This window comes from Carassius gibelio, chromosome B22, assembly GCF_023724105.1.
Source record: "Carassius gibelio isolate Cgi1373 ecotype wild population from Czech Republic chromosome B22, carGib1.2-hapl.c, whole genome shotgun sequence".
In the NCBI taxonomy this organism is placed as follows: domain Eukaryota; kingdom Metazoa; phylum Chordata; class Actinopteri; order Cypriniformes; family Cyprinidae; genus Carassius; species Carassius gibelio.
The window spans coordinates 26176730-26200515 of NC_068417.1; the positions used below are offsets into that span (position 1 = coordinate 26176730).

General features: G+C 36.7%; 2 protein-coding genes across 4 annotated transcripts in view; both read left to right on the top strand.

The window, feature by feature from the left end:
• The window catches only part of LOC127987849 (duodenase-1-like), a 51981-nt gene extending 32521 nt beyond the window's left edge, over positions 1 to 19460 (top strand). For both annotated transcript variants that reach the window (XM_052590211.1, XM_052590210.1), the window contains exons 5-6: positions 19009 to 19187; positions 19287 to 19460. In XM_052590211.1, the coding sequence (XP_052446171.1) occupies positions 19009 to 19187; positions 19287 to 19445 (338 nt within the window). In that variant the 3' untranslated portion in view covers positions 19446 to 19460. The remainder of the gene's footprint in view (positions 1 to 19008; positions 19188 to 19286) is intronic.
• LOC127987851 (granzyme B-like) overlaps positions 6261 to 23786 on the top strand; it is a 152370-nt gene continuing 134844 nt past the window's right edge. The window contains exon 1 of one of the 2 annotated variants that reach the window (XM_052590218.1): positions 6261 to 6340. In XM_052590218.1, coding sequence (XP_052446178.1) covers positions 6280 to 6340 — 61 coding nt within the window. In that variant the 5' untranslated portion in view covers positions 6261 to 6279. Of the gene's footprint in view, positions 6341 to 13591; positions 13672 to 23786 lie in introns of those variants that run through there. The other variant, XM_052590219.1, reaches the window with a different exon arrangement.

The window sequence follows — 23786 nt, forward strand, 5'->3', positions numbered from 1 at the left end:
AGTGACGTCGCTAGCAGAAGCAGTGTCTGAGAGTGCAAGTGCAAGTCTGCAGCCAGACCCTTCTCAAATGGTTACAAAAAGCAGTTGATGTTCCAAATGGTTGCTGCTAGAAAACAAACTAAACAGCCTGAGAAGACAGGGCTCATTTCCCCGAAGAGTGTTTGTTTCGTTAGTTAGATTGCCATTTGTTTTAAGACAGTAATTTAAGTTGTATTGTGTGCAGTTAAGTTATAGTTTTATTAAAAAGTTCATTAAGTTAAAACTCCTGGTCTCCTGTTTGTGCTATGGTAAGGTGTTATCTTTCGTTTTCAATCTTTGTTTCCATATAATACAAGGTGCCATATGAAATATTTCATTATTAGATGTATCTTATATTTGAATTTCTCAACATTCTTCTCAACACTGATAATGGGCTTTGGACTAAATTATGTCAGTGTTCCATTTTCATTCATTTTGGACACCTCATACATTGAGTGACAGAACACTCCTATTTGTCATGCTGTATTTACATATTTGGTATTGCTGGATTCAGCACAACCCCACCTTACCAACAAGCCATCATATGTGTTTCTATGATAATCCCAGGCAAAGCAAGCACAAAGTAAATGCAAACATTCTGCATAGATATTAAATTTGTGCATGTCCGCTTATTTTAGATATGTGTTTATATGTCTCTATTTATTCCATACATCAAGATATTCACATCCAGTCTTTTCTAGTAGTTAAATCAACTTCCTGACTACAAACATGTCAAGTTTCAAAGCTCTCAGAGCTTGTGTGATTGATCTGCATTAGTTTATATGCCTTAACTCCCATACGGACAGGCTATATTTTAATCCTTTATTGATTTTGGGGTGTATAAAAATATCTGTTAATTTAACAATCTTAGCAGTAAAATATTTTTAGCCAAGAATCCATTTCATATATGGGAGACCTTAGAGATGAGGAAAAACATTGTTGGGTTTAGTTCTACCTCCGGTAGGGGTATCTCAAAAATTCAGGGCCATTGTCACTAGCCTACAAATATGGGAGTTACAATTGCAGTCTTCCAGGTGGTTGGAAATATCCCCTCTAGTACTGACTGATTAAAAATTTGTGTGATAGGGTAAGATAGATGTTCTTTCAGGCATTTAAGCATTTTCGAGTCCATTCCATAAATATCTTTTGTTGATGAGATTTTAAGAGAATTAATAATTGCCTGAGCTACTGCCTTTTGAAAATTATCCATTTCATTCTTAGGAATCCTAAGTTGCTCCACGGGTTTATTAGAATGATGAAATCGCTTTTTTGTAAGTTTTCTCGACAGTAGAGTCAGATTATGATCAGACAGTCCAGTAATAAAATTAAATGTTTTTACAATTCTTTCAGGCTTGTTACTGAATATTAAATCTATCTGTGTCTGAGACGATGTGGTTATTCTAGTAGGACCTTCCAACAATTGAGTAAAATCCAGACTATCTGTAATCTGTTTAAGGGATTTCCTATTAGTCTTATTAAGCCAGTTACAGTTAAGATCACCAAGCAGTATTACCTCAGTTTTAAAATCACATGCTTGAAGTAGCTTTTTAAAAGTGACATAAAAATCATTATTAGAGGAGGGTGGACGATATACAACAATTAACACAAAATACATTTCAGGTGAGAGCAGTATATTCACCCCAATACACTCCAAATCATGGTCAAAAGGCCAACATATCTGCTGACAGTTAATGTGATCTTTTATGTTAATCATTACCCCTCCCCCTCTTCCCTCACATCTATCCCGTCTAAAAATATTATACCCTGGTACATGTAATGCAGCAGATGGAGAGTTTTTATGTAACCAAGATTCTGTCAGACCTAAAAAATCTAAGTTGGAGTTAATAAGAAGATGATGTACTTCTTCAGACTTTGGGCTGAGGCTACGGATGTTCATATGCCCTCCAAATAGACCCCTTGGTTTGAGTTGTTGATCCCAGATCAGTCGAGAGTGATTGACAGTTTTAAAAAAGTTCAGTTTGCGGTGTTTTTTCAAAGCAGGGTTTGTAATGTTTTTGAAACAACTGTGGGTTGTATCGTGCAGATTTTCACGCTTACCTTGAGCGCAATGACCAGTTACCTTGACATCCGCACGATATGATCGAGTAGGGTCAGAAACGCAGGGCAAGGAATTTGTAGTTGTTTGCTCCTCAATGGCGACAGCCCCGCCGCCGTCGGTCCACGCGCTGAAAGATGGCCAGTCAAGGCCCTCAGCACTCACCAAGCCGGTGTCTCAGCCAGCTTCGTCCGAGATCTTCGCTCCCCGTCATTGATAAATCCACCTGCCGGTCGATGCCGAATGAGCCCCAGCCCCTCAGTGGCGACTAGTGCGCTCGCTGGTGCCTTACAGCTGGCGTCCCGGAAAATCGGACCTGGGCACGGGTGCACATCTCCGGACAGCAACAGGTAGAGTATGATGATAATCCCACTGTCACTTTGGTGTGTGCCCCGGACTGCATTATTTCGCTTGTGTTGATCCCGGCCGACTGCAGTGTTTACAAACGTCTGCATTAAAATGTGCTTTCCATATCCGAAATGCTTTACTGACATTGTTTCTCGATACACTGATATATTATGGGAAACTTGCTGTGTGTTTACACACTGTCCCGAATCTGTGAGGTTTAAAATAATTCCAAAAACTAAAAGTGCCAAGAGAGCTCCTGACGCACCTGTCCCGTTGACTGCCGCCATTCCCTTCCAATGGTTTCACCATTCTCGAATAACCTAATGAAAGGTTTGAGTGAGGGAAGGATGGAACGTGATATTGACAGATGGATCGGTGCAGCTTCTGCAGTAATGCGGTCGCTGTACCGGTCTGTCGTGGTGAAGAAGGAGCTGAGCTGTAAGGCAAAGCTCTCGATTTACCGGTCAATCTACGTTCCTACTCTCACCTATGGTCATGAGCTGTGGGTCATGACCAAAAGGACAAGATCCCGGATACAGGCATCTGAAATGATCTTCTCCGTTGGGTGGCTGGGCGCTCCCTTAGCGATAGGGTGAGAAGCTCGGTCACTCGGGAGGAGCTCAGAGTAGAGCCGTTGCTCCTCCACATCGAGAGGAGCCAGCTGAGGTGGCTCGGGCATCTATTTCGGATGCCTCCTGAACGCCTTCCCAGGGAGGTGTTCCAGGCACGTCTCACCGGGAAGAGGCCCCGGGGAAGACCTAGGACACGCTGGAGGGACTGGAAGAAGTGGCTAGGCAGAGGGAAGTCTGGGCGTCTCTGCTTAGACTGTTGAGTGCATCATGCCGAGTTGAACAATACCAAATGTTTCCATGTCAGCCATTTTGAATTTTGTCCAAAATTGCAACATTTTAAGAATGCTTAGACTTTACTATTACAAAAATCAGTATGCAGCTTTGGCACCATGCCCTGATGGCACTCAAAAAGTTTTGGGCTCAAAAGTTCATGACGTAGTGACCAGGAAGCTATAAAAGCACATGATGTGGAATGAAGCAAACTCTGACAGGGATGCTGGAAGTATGGCCTTGAGATGCAGCGTCTCGTTCCCTTCGGGGAACCATGGTTACATATGAAACCTGGGACGTTCTCCTTCAGGAACTCGAGCTGCATCTGAAAACTCTATGGGAAAGAGAATGCCCACGCCGCCAGACTTACAAGTCCCTGCCTAGTGTGTATACAAGGATCACAGCTAAGGCAAGAGAAAGAAGAGCAGTGATTGGCTCGCAGATCTAAACCATAAAATCAAATGAATGCGAGGGGCGTGGACTGTCCAGCTGCATTGCATATGTCCTGTATAGACACAGCTGACAAGAAGGCCTTGGAGATTGCCATACTTCGGTTTGAGTGAGCCTTGACTCCCAATGTTGAGGGGAGATCAGAGGACTCAAGGTTTTAGGAAAGCATCCTGATCAACCACTTAGCATAAGCTTCTTCTGGACGGAGGCCTCAGACTCAGTGCACCGCACAGGAAACATGTAACCAGAGAGTGTCTGCCCACTGAATGGCCACCAAGAGGGGTGCGGGTAGGCTGTAATGCCCACCACATTGACCCTCAGGGTGGAGTGGGTCAACCCTGCAGAGAGAAGGACCTGCAGGAACTCCAGAACTGTCCCAACTGGGCAAATAACTGGGTAGAGCTGGCAGTCTTTGCATCAGGAGGTGAAAGGTTTCCATCTCAAGGCATACAGTTTCCTCATGGAGGGAGTTCTGGATTGGAGGATGATCTCAGCAACCTCGGTTGAGAGACCAGAAGCTACGAGGGGCCACTCCCTTAATTTCCATAGCTCCGGGCAGGGATGGAATATTGAGTCCTCCACCTGTGAGGAGAGTCCCCTCCTGAAGGTAATCTCCCATGGAGCGCCGTCAAGGAGAGAAATCAGATCGGAGAAACATACTCGGCCCGACCAGAACGGGGCTAATAATAGGAGACTGACCCTGTCCCGGAGTACTCTCAGCAGAACTCCTGGGAGTAGAGCGATCAGGGGAAAAGCGTACAGACGAAGCCTCGGCCAAGTCTGCACCATAGCATCCAGCCCAAGTGGAGCCGGATGAGTCAGAGAAAATCAAAGGAGACAGTGCGATGTCATCTGAGTCGCAAACAGATCCACCTGACAAAATATTCTCCAAATCTGTTTCACCACATTGGGGTGAAGTTTCCAATCTCCGGGCCTTGGCCCCTGCCTCAACAGGATTTCTGCTCCCATATTCAGATACCCAGGAATGTGAACTGCTCTCAGCAAGAAGAGTTCGCCCTGGGACCACACAAAGCTCTGGTATGCTAGTTTGTACAAACTGCATGAGCACAGACCCCTTTGTGGTCCCAGACAACAGACATACCAATTTTCACTAGCAAATCCGAACTGCCTGTCGGCCATTTTGATTTGGGCCACTGCCCCTCAAAATGTCTTTGCACAGCCCTGAAACAAATTAATATCATCAGCAAAAACTGAACTGGCTTTACAGCAGAGACATATATTATACACTATTTGCAATTTAACATAAAAGTCACTGTTATTTAATGCTGGATGTGGTAAATAAGCTACCAGTGATCAAACTATTGTGGTCATATACTGTGGTCATATATGAAGTCACTGAAAAGGACAGTTGAGAATATGGCTGAAATCGTGAATATGAGGCATATGCTGAATGTACTGTGGAAGTGTGCTCTGACGATGACAGTGATGGTAAAATCATCTGCTCAAACTGAACCTTTTTAACTTTCAAAAGGAAATGACAAATGCCTTATATTATTCTTTAGTTACTGTTCTTTAAATATCAAGATCATTTTTTTTTTGCTATTGCAGCAGTTAGAGGTCAATGCATGCCGGATATACTGTATACTGTAGGTCTGAGACTCTAAAGACCCGAATATATAATAATGATTGGCGAAACATTAATCATTTAAGCGTTAAAAGAGTGTTTGTAGGAATTTAAGAACAAAACAGAGTAAAACATTGCAATTATAGGGAAAGTTGCTATTTTATACTATGTTCATTCTGAGTTTATCTTCCTAAAGACCTCTCTCTCTCTCTCTCTCTCATAACTAATTTTCACATGATAGTACATCTGATAAAAAGTTGTTGAAATTATACAACCGCCTGTGTTTACCACATGTTAGTTTGGTAATCTGATTATAGATTGGCTTCCAGATGTGTTGCTTTTAATACAATAATCAAGGTATGCTAATTGTCTTCAGTTAATTACAAAACAAAACAACAACAACAACAACAACAACAAAAACTATTACTTAATCACAGGTTGAAAATATTTTATGATACTGTTTTTATCTCTGGACAGAGAGATGTGGCTGAAGCCTATGAGCTCAACTGCAGTTCTAGTTGCATAACTGTTACAATCCAACCACATCCACCCTGGCCATGTTGAAATTTCTCAGAACAAACTATCTTTTGTTGTCATCAAAAAGAGTACATATATATTTAGAATCAACTGAATAGGTGTGTAGGCTATTTAGTTGCATCTACTTTGAAACAACTCTCAATTTTCATCAACATTTTCAGTAAGAACTTGATCTTACATTGACCGAGTTAGAAATACTAGACCACAGAAACAGTAAATATATACGAATGTATTTTTTTCTCTCTTTTCAATTGATAGTTCTAGTGAAAATAGTTATTCAGTGTTCATGTTGTGTATCTACAGCTCACTTTAATTTGCTCTAGAACATTAGATCATCATAATGTTCTGGAACCTGGTTTGTGAAATAGTTACCAGAAACTCAGTATCTCCGCCCACCCTTTTGTTTCTAGTGTTTTGTCAGTGAGAGCTCACTGATTGTCTTCATGATGACCATCATCTCTCTGCTCCTGCTGGCCTCTCTGCTGCCACACCTGACCTTCACTGGTGAGACTGACTCAACTACTGAATTAATCTGCAGAATAATACAATTAACAGAACTCTCTTGCTTTCTCAGCTTGTGTGAATAAGGGAATAGTGAATGGCACAGAAGCAAAACCCCACTCCAGACCTTATAGGGTTTCTGTTCAGAAGAACTGGCTACATATCTGAGTGGATTCCTCATCTCTGATGAGTTTGTCTTGACTGCCGCACATTGTCGAGATATGTAGAGTGTCTTGTTTAGAAATGTCCATTCTTGAATTTGACATTCTATAGTCTGAAAGACAAAACAGAATGTTAATATGTTAAATATGTTTGATTTGAACAGTTCAGAGACTCTCACAGTTGCGGTTGGTGCACATATCCTAAAAAAAAGAGACTGAAGGTTCTGTCTGCATCAGAGTGAAGTCACCTACCACCAGCATCCAAGAATAAATAAAAATTAATACATGTTTGGTACAACATGTGATTAGAACTTTCAGTGTTTCACATCATCAACTGGTGAATTTAAATCTGCTTTCGCGCTTTGACTGGCGCAGAGCCAGATATTATCACAAATATTCAGTGTTTTCAACCATATAATGCTTATTTTAGGTTTAAGACATTTAAATACACATAAGTACTAGCAAAACTATACATTTACAGTTTGTAAAATTTACGCTCATGTCTATGGAAACGGCTATAATGATCCTTACAAATATAATCTAACTTCATGCTTTTATTGATATCATATAGATTCCGAGGTAACTATAAAGTTTACTCTGCTCTTCTCCGAGTTCACTGGATACTTACTTCAACGTGCTTCAGGAGGAAAGGATGATCGTTACATTCTAAAATAACGGTCATCTAAAGAAACTCACTCTGGGGGCTCATATAGAATATTTTAAACTCATGTGCGAAAGGGGGGGTGAAATGCTCGTTTTCACTCAATATCCTGTTAATCTTGAGTACCTATAGAGTAGTACTGCACCCTTCATAACTCCAAAAAGTCTTCAGTTTTATTATATTTATAAGAGAAAGATAGTCTGTACCGATTTTTCCCGGAAAACACGAGCGCCGAGAGGCGTGACGTGTGGGCGGAGCTAAAGAATCACGAGCGCCAGTAGACTTTTGGGTTGAGAGTGTTTGGAAGCTGTGACACAGATCCAGAGGCTGAAATTTAACAAGAGCAGCATCAGCAAAGGCATCTCCATGTGGTATGTACTGAAACTGTATATATTTGCTTAGCGGTTTTGGAAAATGACTAAGTTCCACTTTATGTCGTCTTTTTTTTTTTTTTTTTTTTAAGCTGTACATGTGGAAAGTGCAGTTTGATGACAACATCGCATGTTGTTTACTTGATGTGCTCACGCGCCGATAGCTAAGTTAACAACACAGAGATATTTGAAGCAGTTTTACTCACCGCATGCGGTTCCAACACACGATCGTGACCCTTTTTCGTTGCGACTGCATTATCCTTAAGAAATAAACAATGTGCAAATCCGGCGTCAAACTGGGCCTTGTTTGTAAAACAAGCATCTTCGAAATGCAGGGAACAAACAAAAACACTTGCACAACTCCGTTGATGCTCTGTAAAAATAAACTCCATCCACTGGTCCCTTAATGCTGTTTCTCTTTTGGTAATCTGTGCAGGGTTGTCTTGCCCTGGCAACCAAAAACACACTTCTTTTGTGACTTTTAGCGACGCTCTCGCTCTGATCAGTGAATCGCTCTGATCAGTGAAATGTTTGTGCTCAGCCTCGCTATACGGGAGCGCGCGCTCTTCCGGCAGAAGTGCCTCAGGACCCATATAAGGAAATTCCGCTCCATCTAACGTCACACAGAGCCATACTCGAAAAAAACTTTCCGAAACTTGTGACAAACCGGAAGGAGTATTTTTGGAACAGAAATACTCCTTCAAACGTACAACTTAATTTTTGAAACTTTGTCCATGTTTAGCATGGGAATCCAACTCTTTAATAGTGTAAAAAACTCAGTATGCATGAAATAGCATTTCACCCCCCCTTTAATGAGAAGCTGCAGTATGTTTAGTACTGTCCCTTTAAGAGATGCACACACCCATTTCTCTCTTGCCTGTTTACTTTCACTTTATACATAATTAACTGTTTTTAAATGTAAATCTTGTGTGTTTTTGACCGTATTAGCACAATCAGACGATAACTAATCAGGTGCTGTTTGACCGGAATTTTTGTGAATGGACCACAGACTGTATAGGTATGGACGCTACGGGGGAACTTTGAATAAACACATGCTAGAACAGAATGTGAATAAAACGTTTCACCGGCAAGGTCTTAAAGCACACGCAAATAATGTAATTTTGTGATTGCAAATAAGTTTAATGTGTCTCGCGAGTAGCAGTTGGAGCTAGAGCTGCGAGACATATTACAGCGGATTCATGTGAATTCAAATTTTTCAACTCTAACTCCTAGAGCTTTAACTATACAAACTCCAAACTCGGGTCAGACTTTCAGACTGTTCTCCCTGAAGCCCTAGACTCAATTAAACTACCATTCTATCTATCTATCTATCTATCTATCTATCTATCTATCTATCTATCTATCTATCTATCTATCTATCTATCTATCTATCTATCTATCTATCTATCTAGTCGCCTGCTAGTCATGCTAGAAACATGCTTATCATGCTAGAAACATGCTAATCATGCTAGAAACATGCTAGTGACATGTTAATCATGCTAGAAACATGCTAGCGACATGGTAACCATGCTGGAAACATGCTAGCGACATGCTAATCATGCTAGAAACATGCTAGATACATGCTACCAACATGCTAGTCATGCTAGAAACATGCTTATAATGCTAGAAACATGATAGCAAAATACCAATCATGCTAGAAACATGCTAGCGACATGTTAATCATGCTAGAAACATGCTAGTGACATGCTAACCATGCAAGATACATTCTAGCGACATATTAATCATGCTAAAAACATGCTAGCGACATGCTATCCATGCTGGAAACATGCTAATCATGCTAGAAACATGCTAGTGACATGCTAATCATGCTAGAAACATGCTAGTGACGTGCTAACCATGCAAGATACATGTTAGCGACATATCAATAATGCTAAAAACATGCTAGCGACATGCTATCCATGCTAGAAACATGATAGTGACATGCTAGTCATGGTAGAAACATGCTATCAACATGCTAATCATGCTAGAAACATGCTAGCAACATGCTAGTCACATGCTAATCATGGTAGAAGTCAAGTCAAGTCAAGTCAAGTCTACTTTATTGTCAGTTCTTCCACATGTACAGTACATACATACAGATAATCGAAATTGCGTTACTCTCAGATCCCGGTGCACACAGATAACATTAACATTAAAGCCTAGAAATCTAGATCAAATATGAAATGTAGATACAACTATACAATAAGGGAATGTAAAAAAGACATATAATAAAATAAAAAATAAAGTTAAATAAAGCAGTGCAAGGCAAATGGCAGATAGTATGCAAATCAATGAAGTGAACAACAGTGCAGATAAAAGATTTTTAAGTGCAGAAACAAAAGCTTCTTAAGTCTGATTAAAGTGACAAAGAGCAGTTATTTTATTTATTTTATTTAGCAACATGTTAATCATGCTAACAACATGTTAGTCGCATGCTAATCATACTAGAAACATACTAGCAACATGCTAATCATGCTAGCAGCATGCTAATCACGATAACAACATGCTAGCGACATGCTAATCATGCTAGAAACATGCTAGCAACATGCTAGTCACATGCCAATCATGCTAGAATCATGGTAGTGACATGTTAAACATGATAGAAACATGCTAGTCGCATGTTAATAATGCTAGAAACATGCTAGCAACATGGTACTCATGATAGAAACATGTTAGCAAAATGTTAATCATGCTAGCAACATGTTAATCATGCTAATCATACTAGAAACATGATAACAACATGCTAATCATGCTAGCAACATGATAATCATGCTAGCAACATACTAGTCGCATGCTAATCATGCTAGAAAAATGCTAGCAACATACTAATCATGCTAGCAACATGATAATTATGCTAGATACACACTAGCGACATGCTAGCAACATGATTTAACAACATGCTAGCGACATGCTAATCATGCTAGAAACATGCTAATCATGGTAGAAACATGCTAGCAACATGCTAGTCACATGCCAATCATGCTAGAATCATGGTAGTGACATGCTAAACATGATAGAAACATGCTAGTCGCATGTTAATTATGCTAGAAACATGCTAGCAACATGGTACTCATGATAGAAACATGTTAGCAACATGCTAATCATGCTAGCAACATGTTAATCATGCTAATCATACTAGAAACATGATAACAACATGCTAATCATGCTAGCAACATGCTAATCATGCTATCAACATACTAGTCGCATGCTAATCATGCTAGAAAAATGCTAGCAACATACTAATCATGCTAGCAAAATGATAATTATGCTAGATACACACTAGCGACATGCTAGCAACATGCTAATCATGCTATAAACATGCTAGCAACATGTTAATCATGCTATCAACATGCTAGTCGCATACTAATCATGCTAGAAACAATGCTAGCAACATGCTAATTGTGCTAGAAACATACTAGCGACATGCTAGCAACATGCTAATCATGCTTGAAACATGCTTCTAACTTCTATTTATCTATCTCTTTCTAAGTAATCTATCTTTCTTTCTAACTAATCCATCATTATTTCTTTCAAACTAATCTATCTATCATTCTTTTTTCAAACTAATCTATCTATCATTCTCTTTTGAACTAATCTATCTATCATTCTTTCTTTTGAACTAATTTATCTATCATTCTTTCTAACTAATCTATCTATCTTTCTTTCTAACTAATATATCTTTCTTTCTTTCTAACTAATCTATCAAACTATTATTCTTTCTTTCAAACTAATCTATCAATCTTTCCTTCAAACTAATCTATCTATCATTTTTCTTTTGAATTTATCTATCATTCTTTCTAACTAATATATCTTTCTTTCAACTAATCTATCAATCTAACTTTAAACTACTTTAAACTTCGAACTACTTTTAACTTCTAACTTCTTAAAACTTTCTGGTCAGGCTTTCTCAAGCCAAATTAAAGTTTGTCTCAACAACAACAAAAAAAAAAATCTAGTTTTATATTGTAATAATATTTGACAGTATTGCGTAATACTGTATGCCATTATTACTATACATACAGCCTTGGTGAGTTTATAATTCAGATATTTAACTTAACTACAGTGCCTTATGGTGGAGTAAGTTAAAATGCTGACTTGATTTACCCCACAACATTTGGCTCACTTTGCCCCATAGCTGCCATTTTGGAAGAAAATAGCTCTGTTGCTTATTAGTTCAGGCTAATATTTAGCTAAATGATGTGCATGCTTTTATATGTTGCCAAATCACATATATGTATCAAATATATTTAGACCTGCATAAATTTGCTTTGATGTAACAACCGTTACATTTGTTATGCTAAAATTGTACGTTGACAAGCCAAAAACATTTTTTTAAGTAAATGGGGGCTCTCCATTCCCCCCAAGTGTTTCTCCTTTTCACAGTCTGCAAGAAATGATGGGTAGTTACAAAATACATGGCCACACGACAGTAAAAGTGTACAGTTGCCAAAAAACAGGGAGTGGGTCAATTTACAAACTGGCTCAACTTACCCCACTCTCCCATACTTCAATTGAAGATGAGGCAGAAGTAGGCTCAGAGAGTTAGGGAAAGCCCACTCTTATCAAAACTTCTACAATAAAGAGTGTGCTGTCTTCTCTGTAAATTGTATATTTGTAACACCTGGATAATTTGTATTAACAAGCACTCACCCCGCCATTGCCCCTTTTTTGGTTTGGGCCACTGCCCCTCAAAATGTCTGTGCACAGCCCTGAAACAAAAGAATATCATCAGCAAAAACTAAACTGGTTTGAATGGCTTTACTGCAGAGACCTTACTATTCACAATGAAATATAAAAGTCACTGTCATTTGATGCTGGATGTGGTAAATAAGCTGCCAGTGATCAAACTATTGTGGTCATATACTGTGGTCATATATGAAGTCACTGAAAAGGACAGTTGAGAATATGGCTGAAATCGTGAATATGAGGCATATGCTGAATGTACTGTGGATGTGTGCTCTTGCGATGACAGTGATGGTAAAATCATCTGCTCAAACTGAACCTTTTTAACTTTCAAAAGGAAATGACAATTGCTTTAATTTATTCTTCTGTTACTGTTCTTAAAATATCAACATAATTTTTTTTGCTATTGCAGCAGTTACAGGTCGATGCGTGCTGGGTATATAGGTCCGGGTCGCTAAAGAATGTTTGGCGAAACATTCATGCATTTAAGGGTTAAAAGAGTGTTTTTAGGAATTTAAGAACAAAACAGTAAAAATTAACATTGCATTTTTTGTGAAAGTTGCTATTTTATACTATGTTCATTCTGAGTATATCTTCCTAAAGACCTCTTTATATCTCTCTCTTTCTCAAAACTCATTTTCACATGATATTACATCTGATAAAAAAGTCCTGATAACAAAGCTGTTTCCTGTTGAAATCATACACTGCCTGTGTTTAACACATGCTAGTTTGGTAATCTGATTGTAGATTTTCTGCCAGATATGTTGCTTTTAATACAATAATTAAGGTATGCTAATTGTCTTCAGTTAATTACAAAAAAAAAATAATAATATTAATCTCTTGCCTTAATCACAGGTTGAGAATATTTTATGTTACTGTTTTTATCTCTGGACAGAGAGATGTGGCTGAAGCCTATGAGCTCAACTGCAGTTCTAGTTGCATAACTGTTACAATCCAACCACATCCACCCTGGCCATGTTGAAATTTCTCAGAACAAACTATCTTTTGATGTCATCAAAATGAATACATATATATTTAGAATCAACTGAATAGGTGTGTAGGCTATTTAGTTTCATCTACTTTAAAAAGAGTTTCAATTTTAATCTACATTTTCAGTAAGAACTTGATCTTACATTGACCGAGTTAGAAATACTAGACCACAGAAATAGTAAATATATATGAATGTATTTTTTCTTTCTTTTCAATTGATAGTTCTAGTGAAAATAGTTATTCAGTGTTCATGTTGTGTATCTACAGCTCACTTTAATTTGCTCTAGAACATTAGATCATCATAATGTTCTGGAAGCTGGTTTGAGAAATAGTTACCAGAAACTCAGTATCTCCGCCCACCCTTTTGTTTCTAGTGTTTTGTCAGTGAGAGCTCACTGATTGTCTTCATGATGACCATCATCTCTCTGCTCCTGCTGGCCTCTCTGCTGCCACACCTGACCTTCACTGGTGAGACTGACTCAACTACTGAATTAATCTGCAGAATAATACAATTAACAGAACTCTCTTGCTTTCTCAGCTTGTGTGAATAAGGGAATAGTGAATGGCACAGAAGCAAAACCCCACTCCAGACCTTATAGGGTTTCTGTTCAGAAGAACTGGCTACATATCTGAGTGGATTCCTCATCTCTGATGAGTTTGTCTTGACTGCCGCACATTGTCGAGATATGTAGAGTGTCTTGTTTAGAAATGTCCATTCTTGAATTTGACATTCTATAGTCTGAAAGACAAAACAGAATGTTAATATGTTAAATATGTTTGATTTGAACAGTTCAGAGACTCTCACAGTTGCGGTTGGTGCACATATCCTAAAAAAAAGAGACTGAAGGTTCTGTCTGCATCAGAGTGAAGTCACCTACCACCAGCATCCAAACTTAAATAAATGAATATCTTGGCTATATTATTTCTAAGCAAGATATAATGTAGGCTGCAGTCGGTCATTGTTATCGGTCATCATATATAATCTTTTCAGACACCAACAAATTGTTTTTATAATTTTAGCTGTCCTCTATGTCATCTCAAAGCTTCTGCGATCATAAAGGATGACAGACCACTGCTGAACCCATGATCGACCAATCAGAATCAAGTATTGCAAAGCGCTGTGTCATAGCTAAATTACTGTCGTTGTAAAATATCTTCCTTTTTAATATGAATATAATATAAAGGATTCATACTCATGATTACATTTCTAAAGCTTTGCAAATGTAAATACTATACAAATAAATACTGCATACATTTATATTGTACTTTCAATGTAGGCTTTCTGACCGTGGAAAAATGTATTCACAGTAGATCAGAAAACAAATCAGATAATACTTAATACTTAAATCAATTTAAGGGAAATTATCCAAAAATAGTTTGTGTATACATGTGTACAGTATACGTATATATGTAAATATATGCAAAACTGATGTTCAGTATTATCAAGATTTCTGTTATGTTTTGTACTACAGCTAGAGAAAAAAAGTCACACAAAATGAGAAAGTCCAGTGGATATCTATACCAGTAAAAGAAGAGGAGATTGAAGTGCATTCTGTCTGCAGTGTTGCAGGCTGGGGAAGGCTGGATAATGGCTCCCTTAGCAATCGACTCATGGAAACACATGTGAAGATCATGAATAACACAAAATGTAAAAATAAGTGGGGAGAAGATGATCATTCAGCTTCAGAGATGATGTGTACATATGGCAATGGAGGAAGTTGCACCATAAGTAAAAGATAATCTCTAATATTGGGGAGTTTAAAATCTGTGTTTACATTGTTAATGTAAACAATGGGGATTCAGGAGGTCCTTTGGTTTGTGGGAAAACTGCTGTTGGTGTCACATCTTTTGGTGACCCTGATCTCTGTAATTCACCTAAGCTACCTGAAGTTTATATGAAGGTTTTGGCATATCTGCCATGGATAAATAAGTTTATTGGAAATGTTTATTGACTCTTTTGATTTTGCCTTGAATTGATTCAAACTGTTTTAATAAATGTGTCATGTACAGTAATTCACCTATATGTGGTTATATGGGGACTGCAAATACGAAGGCCTAATTTTTTTTTAAATCTGCTTTTTATTTTATTTTTATTTTATTTTTTTAAGGATGGTACATTCTGATGTTTCTACCACATTGATTCACAAGATTGTATGGTTCCTGCTCATAAGACATAGGGTACAAACATCTGGTAAAAAGGCTCACTTTACTGCTTAAGACTTTGGAAAGACCTGATAGGAGCTAAGCATTTAAAGGGTTGACTTGAATATGTTGGAAACACATAAAAAAGATAGCATCGTAGCTTGAACAGAACTTTTATGACAATGTTATAAACTCACTCAGCTTTTTTTTTCTTTATTCTTCACATACATTGGTTAGTTTCCAATTAATTTATTTTGGGTTTAAAGTGGAAATTAAGCAGTCGGTCAAGTTTACATTGTTCAGCAAAACTGGTTTCCACTTTAATAATAATAATAATAATAATAATAATAATAATAATAATAATAATAATAACATAAAAAACACAGATAATGCAACAATTTAAAGTCACTAGTAGTCAAAAAAGTTATCCCTTAAAACTCATCTTTAATTATCAAAGTGACATATAAAAAAAAATTTTTTTCATGTGAAAATAATTTTCTCATGCCTTAAAATATCTTGAAAGTTACTCTACACCCTTGCCTCATTTACTATTTGCAGATCTATAAATACAATCAGTCACACCAGCCAGGGCCTCCTGATCCAAATATAATGACTGATAAAACTATGTTTTTACTGGCGGACAACTACGGTAGATGCTATAACATCATTAAAGTTAATAGCTTGATGAGGTTGTGTCTTAAAAAATACTTAGAAGACTCGAATACAGCCAAGTTTGTGATTCACATGCGCTAAATCGTACATTTTTTATGAGATGTACAATTTGTATGAATTTGTACGTATGGCCTACACAAACCCCGCCCATAAACCTGTGGGGTGCGAGTAAAGTACAGATGTCAGTGGGGGAGAGGTACGTCTGAGGTTCGTCTGACCCCGGGCTACTTTTACTCTGTTGCCCACAGGTTATTACTCTATTAGTGGTTCTACATACAAATAAATATGGGGTACAGCACATGCCATCTTGTTTGTGCAGCTTAACGAAATGTGACAAATCAGGCTTCAGCATTCAGGTGTATGCACAATAAATCAATAAAAGATTGTGATCTTGATTCAAACATGCACAATCGTATTCCGCTATATCTATTAAACCTTTGGAATTTATGTAAGCTTTATGTTTGAAACAGCTTCACAAACAGTCGGCTACATTTCTGTGTTGCAACTCACAACACAAGTAATTGATATAAAAGTTTATAGTCCGGATATAGCCGCAATCAAAAGTGGGAGCAGACCACGCTATCTCACAAACAATTCGTATATATTTTTCTAGGTGGCTAATTCGTACGACCTCACTCGTGCGATTTTTTACAGTTTGTCTAGACCCCAGTGACGGGTAGGTTTAGGGGTGGAGTTAGGTGTAGGTCATTCATACAAATCATACAAACTGTGCAACTCGTAAATGATTTAGCACAAATCATATGAATTTGTACAACCTCACTCAATTAGTCACCTCATAAAATATGTACAAATTGCCGTGAGATCCAGCTAGAGCTGACCAGTGACTGTTAAAATATATTTAATTTCTAATTCATTCTTTCATGAGATTCTTTCAAAAATCTTGGATGAAAAGAATCTTAATTAATTAATTAATTATTTTTAAATAATTTAATTTAATACATTTAAATCAATAAATATATATTTTTAAGTAGACTAATTTATGACTTTAAATAAAACATTTGATCAGAAACAAGTAAATTATCCTATACATATTATTTAGTTTGGTTGTCTAATGTTTTGATTTCAGAATTGTAAGAATATTGTGATCTATATTCTAAAAATCTATTATCCAGAATCATTGCTTAAAAAATACAAAACGTATCTGGCATCTAACTAATACTGTTTCTAATATTACAGACTAAAATACAATTATACAATTATAATGCATTATAATGTGCTTGTCATGCAATTTGCCCCCCCCCCCCCCCCCACCAAAAAAAAAAACACACCACCACGAGCACCCCTACTTTTGGTTCGTTCCACAGTCCAAGGATATAATGATGATGAAAACAGCCCAAAGACTAATTTATCATTACTTATGTTAATGTTAATGATTAGCTAAATACCACATTAATAATGTTATTCATGCAGAAAAAGCTGCTCCTTTGAGCTCAAGGCTCTGTGCACTGTCTGCTAGTTAACAGCTTCAAAATAATCAAATGGCACAAATCTTTGTGGTATGCTGACTGAATCCTTCTTCCGAAGCCTCATAAAGCCACAAGTATGATCAGATCTAGTTACTGATAACACAAACTAAGAAATAAGTTATGGGAAACTGATTCTCCACCCACATTTATATTATATACTGTATATATCCAGTGAGAGCTCACTGATTATCTTCAACATGATTGTCATCTCTCTGTTCCTGCTGACCTCTCTGCTGCCAACAATGACCTGCATTGGTAAGACTAATATATATAAAAACATATATAATAATAATAAAAAAATCCCAATGAGACATGTTTTATAGCATAAACAGTGAGGACGGACAGTGAGGAGGAAATAAAATAACCTAAAATAACCAACACTTTATCTCTCTTTCTTAACTTGTGCAAATGTGGGTAAAGTGAACGGCAGGGAAGCAAAACCCCACTCCAGACCTTACATGGTGTCTGTTCAAGCAAAGGAACAACATATCTGTGGTGGATTCCTCATCTCTGATAGATTTGTCATGACTGCTGCACATTGTCGAAAGTAAGACCTTGTTTATTGCACAATCTTGTGTTACCTAATTATATAATAATAATATACTATATAAATACTAAATAAATAATTATTCATTATTGCTCAATACAATAGCCTACGTTACTTAATAATTTAATATTGTTATAAAGCCAGCTAATTATATATAAATTAATCAATAATTTTAAATTGAACTATTATCTATCAATTTATTATTCAACACAATGATTAAAACACGATTAATAAGTTACCTATTTATATATTTTAGATAATATAAGGTAACACTTTATTTTGAGTCCACTTTAGACATTCTGCTGACTATAAGTTAGCAACTACTTGTCAATTTATTCTACAAACGCTAACCTGAACCTGAACCTAGTTAGTTGACATGTAGTTGCAAAAATATTTGGAAAGTGGACTATGGAAATAAAGTGTAACCTAATAGATTAAACAATAAATATATTATTATAATATATATTTTTTATATTAAATTAATAAAAATGACTATAATCACATACAGAAAAATATTCATCATGGCTACTTAATCAGCACACTTCCAGAATATACTTATGAGTATAGCAGACTGTGAAAAAAGTTATTGCTAAATAAAGCTACTTCTTTCTTAATTATTTAAATAAGGTTTCCAGTTGTGACGGTTGTGCTAGGTGCACATGATCTAAAAAAGAGTGAGAATTCAGTCCGATACACAGTGGATTCATACTATGAGCATCCAGACTACACCAAGGGATCCTTTCATAATAACATCCTGCTTTTGAAGGTAACAAACTGAACTTATTTTAGCTGAATTATTCAACTTTCATGCAGAATAACAGCCAATTTGGAAGATAATCAAATATTGTTTTTATAAAGATGCTGCCATTTTTGGTTTACAGTTAGAAAAAAATGTACAACTGAACGATAATATCATGTGGATATCCATATCAGAAGAAGGAAGTAATATCAAAGCAGGTTCAGTTTGCAGTGTCACAGGCTGGGGACGTTTAGAAACTAACGGCAAGAAAAGCGATCACCTCATGGAGACAGACGTGAAGGTCATGAATAACATGGAATGTGAACGTAAATGGGGGAAGAAACACTTTTCATCTTCACAGATGATGTGTGTTCATGGAAATGGAGGAAGCTGTGATGTATGTAAAAAATATTTGATTCACAATATCTTATGTTAACTAGTTTTAGTTATGAATTATGACAGCATGTGACTGAAGTGCTGATCTGTTTCTTAACAGGGGGATTCAGGAGGTCCTTTGGTTTGTGGAAACACTGCAGTTGGTGTCACATCTTTTGGTGACCCTGCTCGCTGTAATTCCCCCAAGCAACCCGAAGTTTATATGAAGATTTCAGCATATCTTCCTTGGATAAATTGTATACTTGGAAAATATTATTGATGTCAACTGAATCTTGCAAATAAGATGGGTTAATTATTATTATTTTTTTGGTTGAGTTGACTTTCCTCCCAGTCGTCTTTTAATAAAAATAACATTCATTGATATATACTGTCCAGAGATTTTAATTAATCAGAAATGTTTTTAAACCAGATATAAAACTAAAGACAGTTTAATATTTGAAGACAACCACTGTTTTTTTTTTTCATGATGTTGTCTGAGCTATGAATAAAATATAAAAATTTAATAATTCATATTTTCTCATTTTATTTGTATTATAAAATACAAAATTAATTAAGATATTGAAGCCCCATCCTTATGAGCCATGACTCATCACGATTCTTAACTTGTCCTGATAAGCTGAGGACTCTCTCTTCATTATTTTCCTGCTATGTCAAGTTAACTGAATAATGGAAATTCATTGTATTTTTTAATAAAACCACAAATAAAAATGCGATGGACTGAGTCACTGCTGGCTGACAGGACAGGAGATTTTCAGATGAAGCGTTGGCCTCGAGTATGGCGTGTGATGCAGTATTCAGGTGAGAGAAATACGGTAGGGGAGAGCGGGGTCGAAAGTAACGTGGGACGAAAGTAACAAAGCGATTTTCTCTGAGCCTCTTTCTGCATTTTCATTCCCAGCTATGACAGATATTCAGCATGCAATCCTTGACGGAGCTGAGAAATATCACGTGATTTCCTCATCGTTTCCCAAAGTTAGGTCCGTAAAACTGTTTTACAAAAAGTTAATTATTGAAGCGGTAATTTTTTTAAATTAGTTGTGTTGTTTTTCTTGTTTCATGTGTCACAGTAATGATCAATCTACAGGTTGTTTAGTGCTTTAACACATCCCAAAGTTTGCATTTTCAGATTTTTTTAGTATAAAATTAAATCGAGTTTCCAGATGTTTTAATGCACATTTTCAATTTATGCATTAAAACAACTGGATGGACACATAAATAGGCCTACTGTTACATTATGTTTAGAGTTTTTTATTATTATGCTAATGTAATTACATTTTTATATTGTACATTCTGTTGAATTTTTTTATATATATATATATAAAAATACATTGAAATTGATAATAAAAAAATACAGTCAGGTTTTAAGACATCTGATGAAACTTAAATTTAAAATGAAAATATGAAGATGTAATTAATTTTTTTTTTTGCAAAGATAAAGGACAAAATATGTTTGCAGTTACATATTAACAAGGTCACAATCAGGTATACTTAAGAAAAATAAGAGTAACAGCATAAAATCTAGCTTATATTATTGTGTTACTTTTGACCAACCTGTATGTTACTTTCGTCCCAACCGATGGGGTCGAAAGTAACAATGTGCAACTTATGTTCAAAGTGAAATTATACTAAAGTCTTTCTACATTTCTACAAAATACCACCTGGTATTGTTAGACCACACTTCTGAGTTACTGGCCACAGCAGAAATATATCTCTGTATACAACATTATCTTTTAAAATGATATTTTTCTGAAAAATGGTACTTTCGCCCCTGCTCTCCCCTAACAGTGCTCTACTAAACATGTACGAAAGCTTTAACATTCACCCTCAGCTTGTGACAGCTGAAATGGATCTTGTGAAATGTGCAATCGCATTGCTGATCACTCTTGAGAAACTTAAAGATGAAGTAGGCTATGGAAGGACAAAAATCAAAACTTTTTCAGACTACTGCAGTTTGTACTTATGCTGCCCATTAGTTTGGCTACATCAGATATACGTTTCTCAGTTATGACTAGAATAAGAGACTGGCTCTGATCTAGCACACAGGGAATGATTTTGACAGAAAATTTATCAGACGAAATGAAAGAAAGATAGTGTTCATATACGCAATTCAGTAAAAAAGGAGGTTTTTCTGCATTTGGTAGGTTTTCTATTTATTTATTTATTACTCTTTGTACAGTAGTTATTATTCATTCTAAATGTATTTTTTAATGTGGAATATGTGTTACATAAATACATGAAATGTAGAACAAACAAACAAGTGCTTGATTCTCATCTGCCAGTGCTCTCACATATAAAAGTGAAATCCTTCTATGAGTCTAATACAGAATAGATTTTCTGCCAGACGTGTTGTTTTTAATACTAAGTTAATTAAAAAACAGTCTTGTCTTGATCACAGGTGACAATATTTTATTTAAGAACAGCACGTTTTTTTCCATTTACTATTTTTACTACTGGAAAGAGAGTTGTGGTTGGTAGTGTACACACACACAACAAACACACACACACACACACACACCAGGAGCAGTGGGCTACGGTGCCTGTAAGATGACTTGTTCAGTTTACTTAGTTTTGTCGTGGCCACGACATAATAACTTGTGGGAACGTGATAATATGTCGTGGCCACGAGATATTAATTTGTGGGAACATCATATTAACTCGTGGGAAACGTCATATTATGTTGTGGCCACGAGATCATTTTGTAGAGGTAACGACATCCTTATGTCATAGCAACCCAGGATTATCAGAGATGGACTGATTAATATTTTATTTTGAATTACGAAATTACTATATTATTTATACATATAAAATTTATGCATTTACATTATGACATTTTATGTTAATGTCGGGCATTTACAGTATGCTAATATTTATAAAAGTATTTAGAATGTTAAGTAAAGAGATTGAAATTGAAGCAAAAAAACATAAACAAGAATATAAACGAAATAGAAAAATAACCAATAATAATAGGCTAATAATAATAATGTACACAAATTACCGGGACACTGTAGGATGGATAAAAATAGTTTTTATATTTTATTATGCACTTTATGTAATATTTATTTATGATAAACTTCATTTGATTGCTGATAATCGCATGTAATATAGCCCGGTAGCCAAAGCATATGGTTAATATAATAATTACTTAATTCAAGATAAAATATTTGTAACAGAAATGAGTCGAACCAGACAAATTAAAGAGTCTATCAAAGCTGTGCGTTGAAACACGAGCTGAATTCCTCAGGAAGTCATAAATCAGTTCTAGTGCCACAAGAACCAAGCAAGATGACCAACCAACTTGTTCACACAACAGATTTCAACATTAACACCACTAGAACAATTATTTACAATTTCAATTCGAAGAAAAGAAATTTGGTGTCAAATTTGTTGTTCGTAATTGAAATGCAACGCTGGACATCACATGGAAACCCATGAGTTAAACACTTCCATTGACTTCCCCCCACCAAGCAGAACCAGACTGAAATTCCTAAGGGGGAAGGTATTTTGTCTCCACAGAAGTATTTGTCAAGAGAATGGCAAAGAAACTGCTTTTAGTACATGTATATGGACCAGAATGAGCGCAAAAAGACTTATAAATGAATCAGTCCATCGCTTCACCCCATATTCATTTATGTGTAACCCACACATTTGACTATCATGTTATAATCACTTACTGTGTATGTTTTTTTTTAATAACTATGGGATAGCTGAAGGATACATAGTCATGTCTGGTATGTGTATGATTGAATTTTCTTGCTTGATATTGTCCTGACAATCATTTATTTGTAAAATATATCATAACCTGGTAATAGGAATCATGTCCAAAATTAGACCCTGCAAGGCAGGAAAATTCGGACCACATGCTTGGTAAGATAAACAAATGATTTATGTCTCTGCTATTAGTCATGCCTGCTCTTAGCTTTTAGCTTGTAGCTTTGCTACCTAGCTTTAGCTTTTAGTCTGCTTTTTAGTCTCTAGCTATGCTGCTGCTATTAGCCATGTCTGCTTCTAGTCTCTAGCTATGCTTCTGCTAGCTTGTAGCTTCTAGCCATGCTGTTTAATCATCACTGTTCTTTGAGCGCGGTTCCAGCGTGCTTCGGCCTGCAAGCCTGCTGCTACTTAGCCACGATGAGAAGGAACACAACCTAGTCTTGTCAAACTTTATTTCTTTTTTTTCCGTTTGAGAGTTTCGTGTTCTGAGTTAAGTTTTGTAACGTCGACCTCGTCTGCGCGTTTCAACTCCAACCAGCCACACAACACCAGCTTCAGCCAACTGCCCCACCACGGGCTTCCCAAGACGTCACTTCAGCGACTGAACTTCCAGCCAATCAACGACCTCGGGATAGCCCTTTCACCGGGACTCTTTCACAGGAGACACAAGTAACTTTACCTCCAGACTGTGACCTTTACTGGTGTATCTAATATAATTGTAACCCCATTGAGGAACTCAATGCGAGCGTTAATTAAGTGATTGATGGTTATTCATGTCTATGCAATTTAACATATTGCTGTAAACTTGGGATTCCATATTTCCATCCTCTTAAACTCATCTTTCCCTAACTTTACATCTTCCTGCAACTTGTGTGAATGTGTGAGTGCGTGC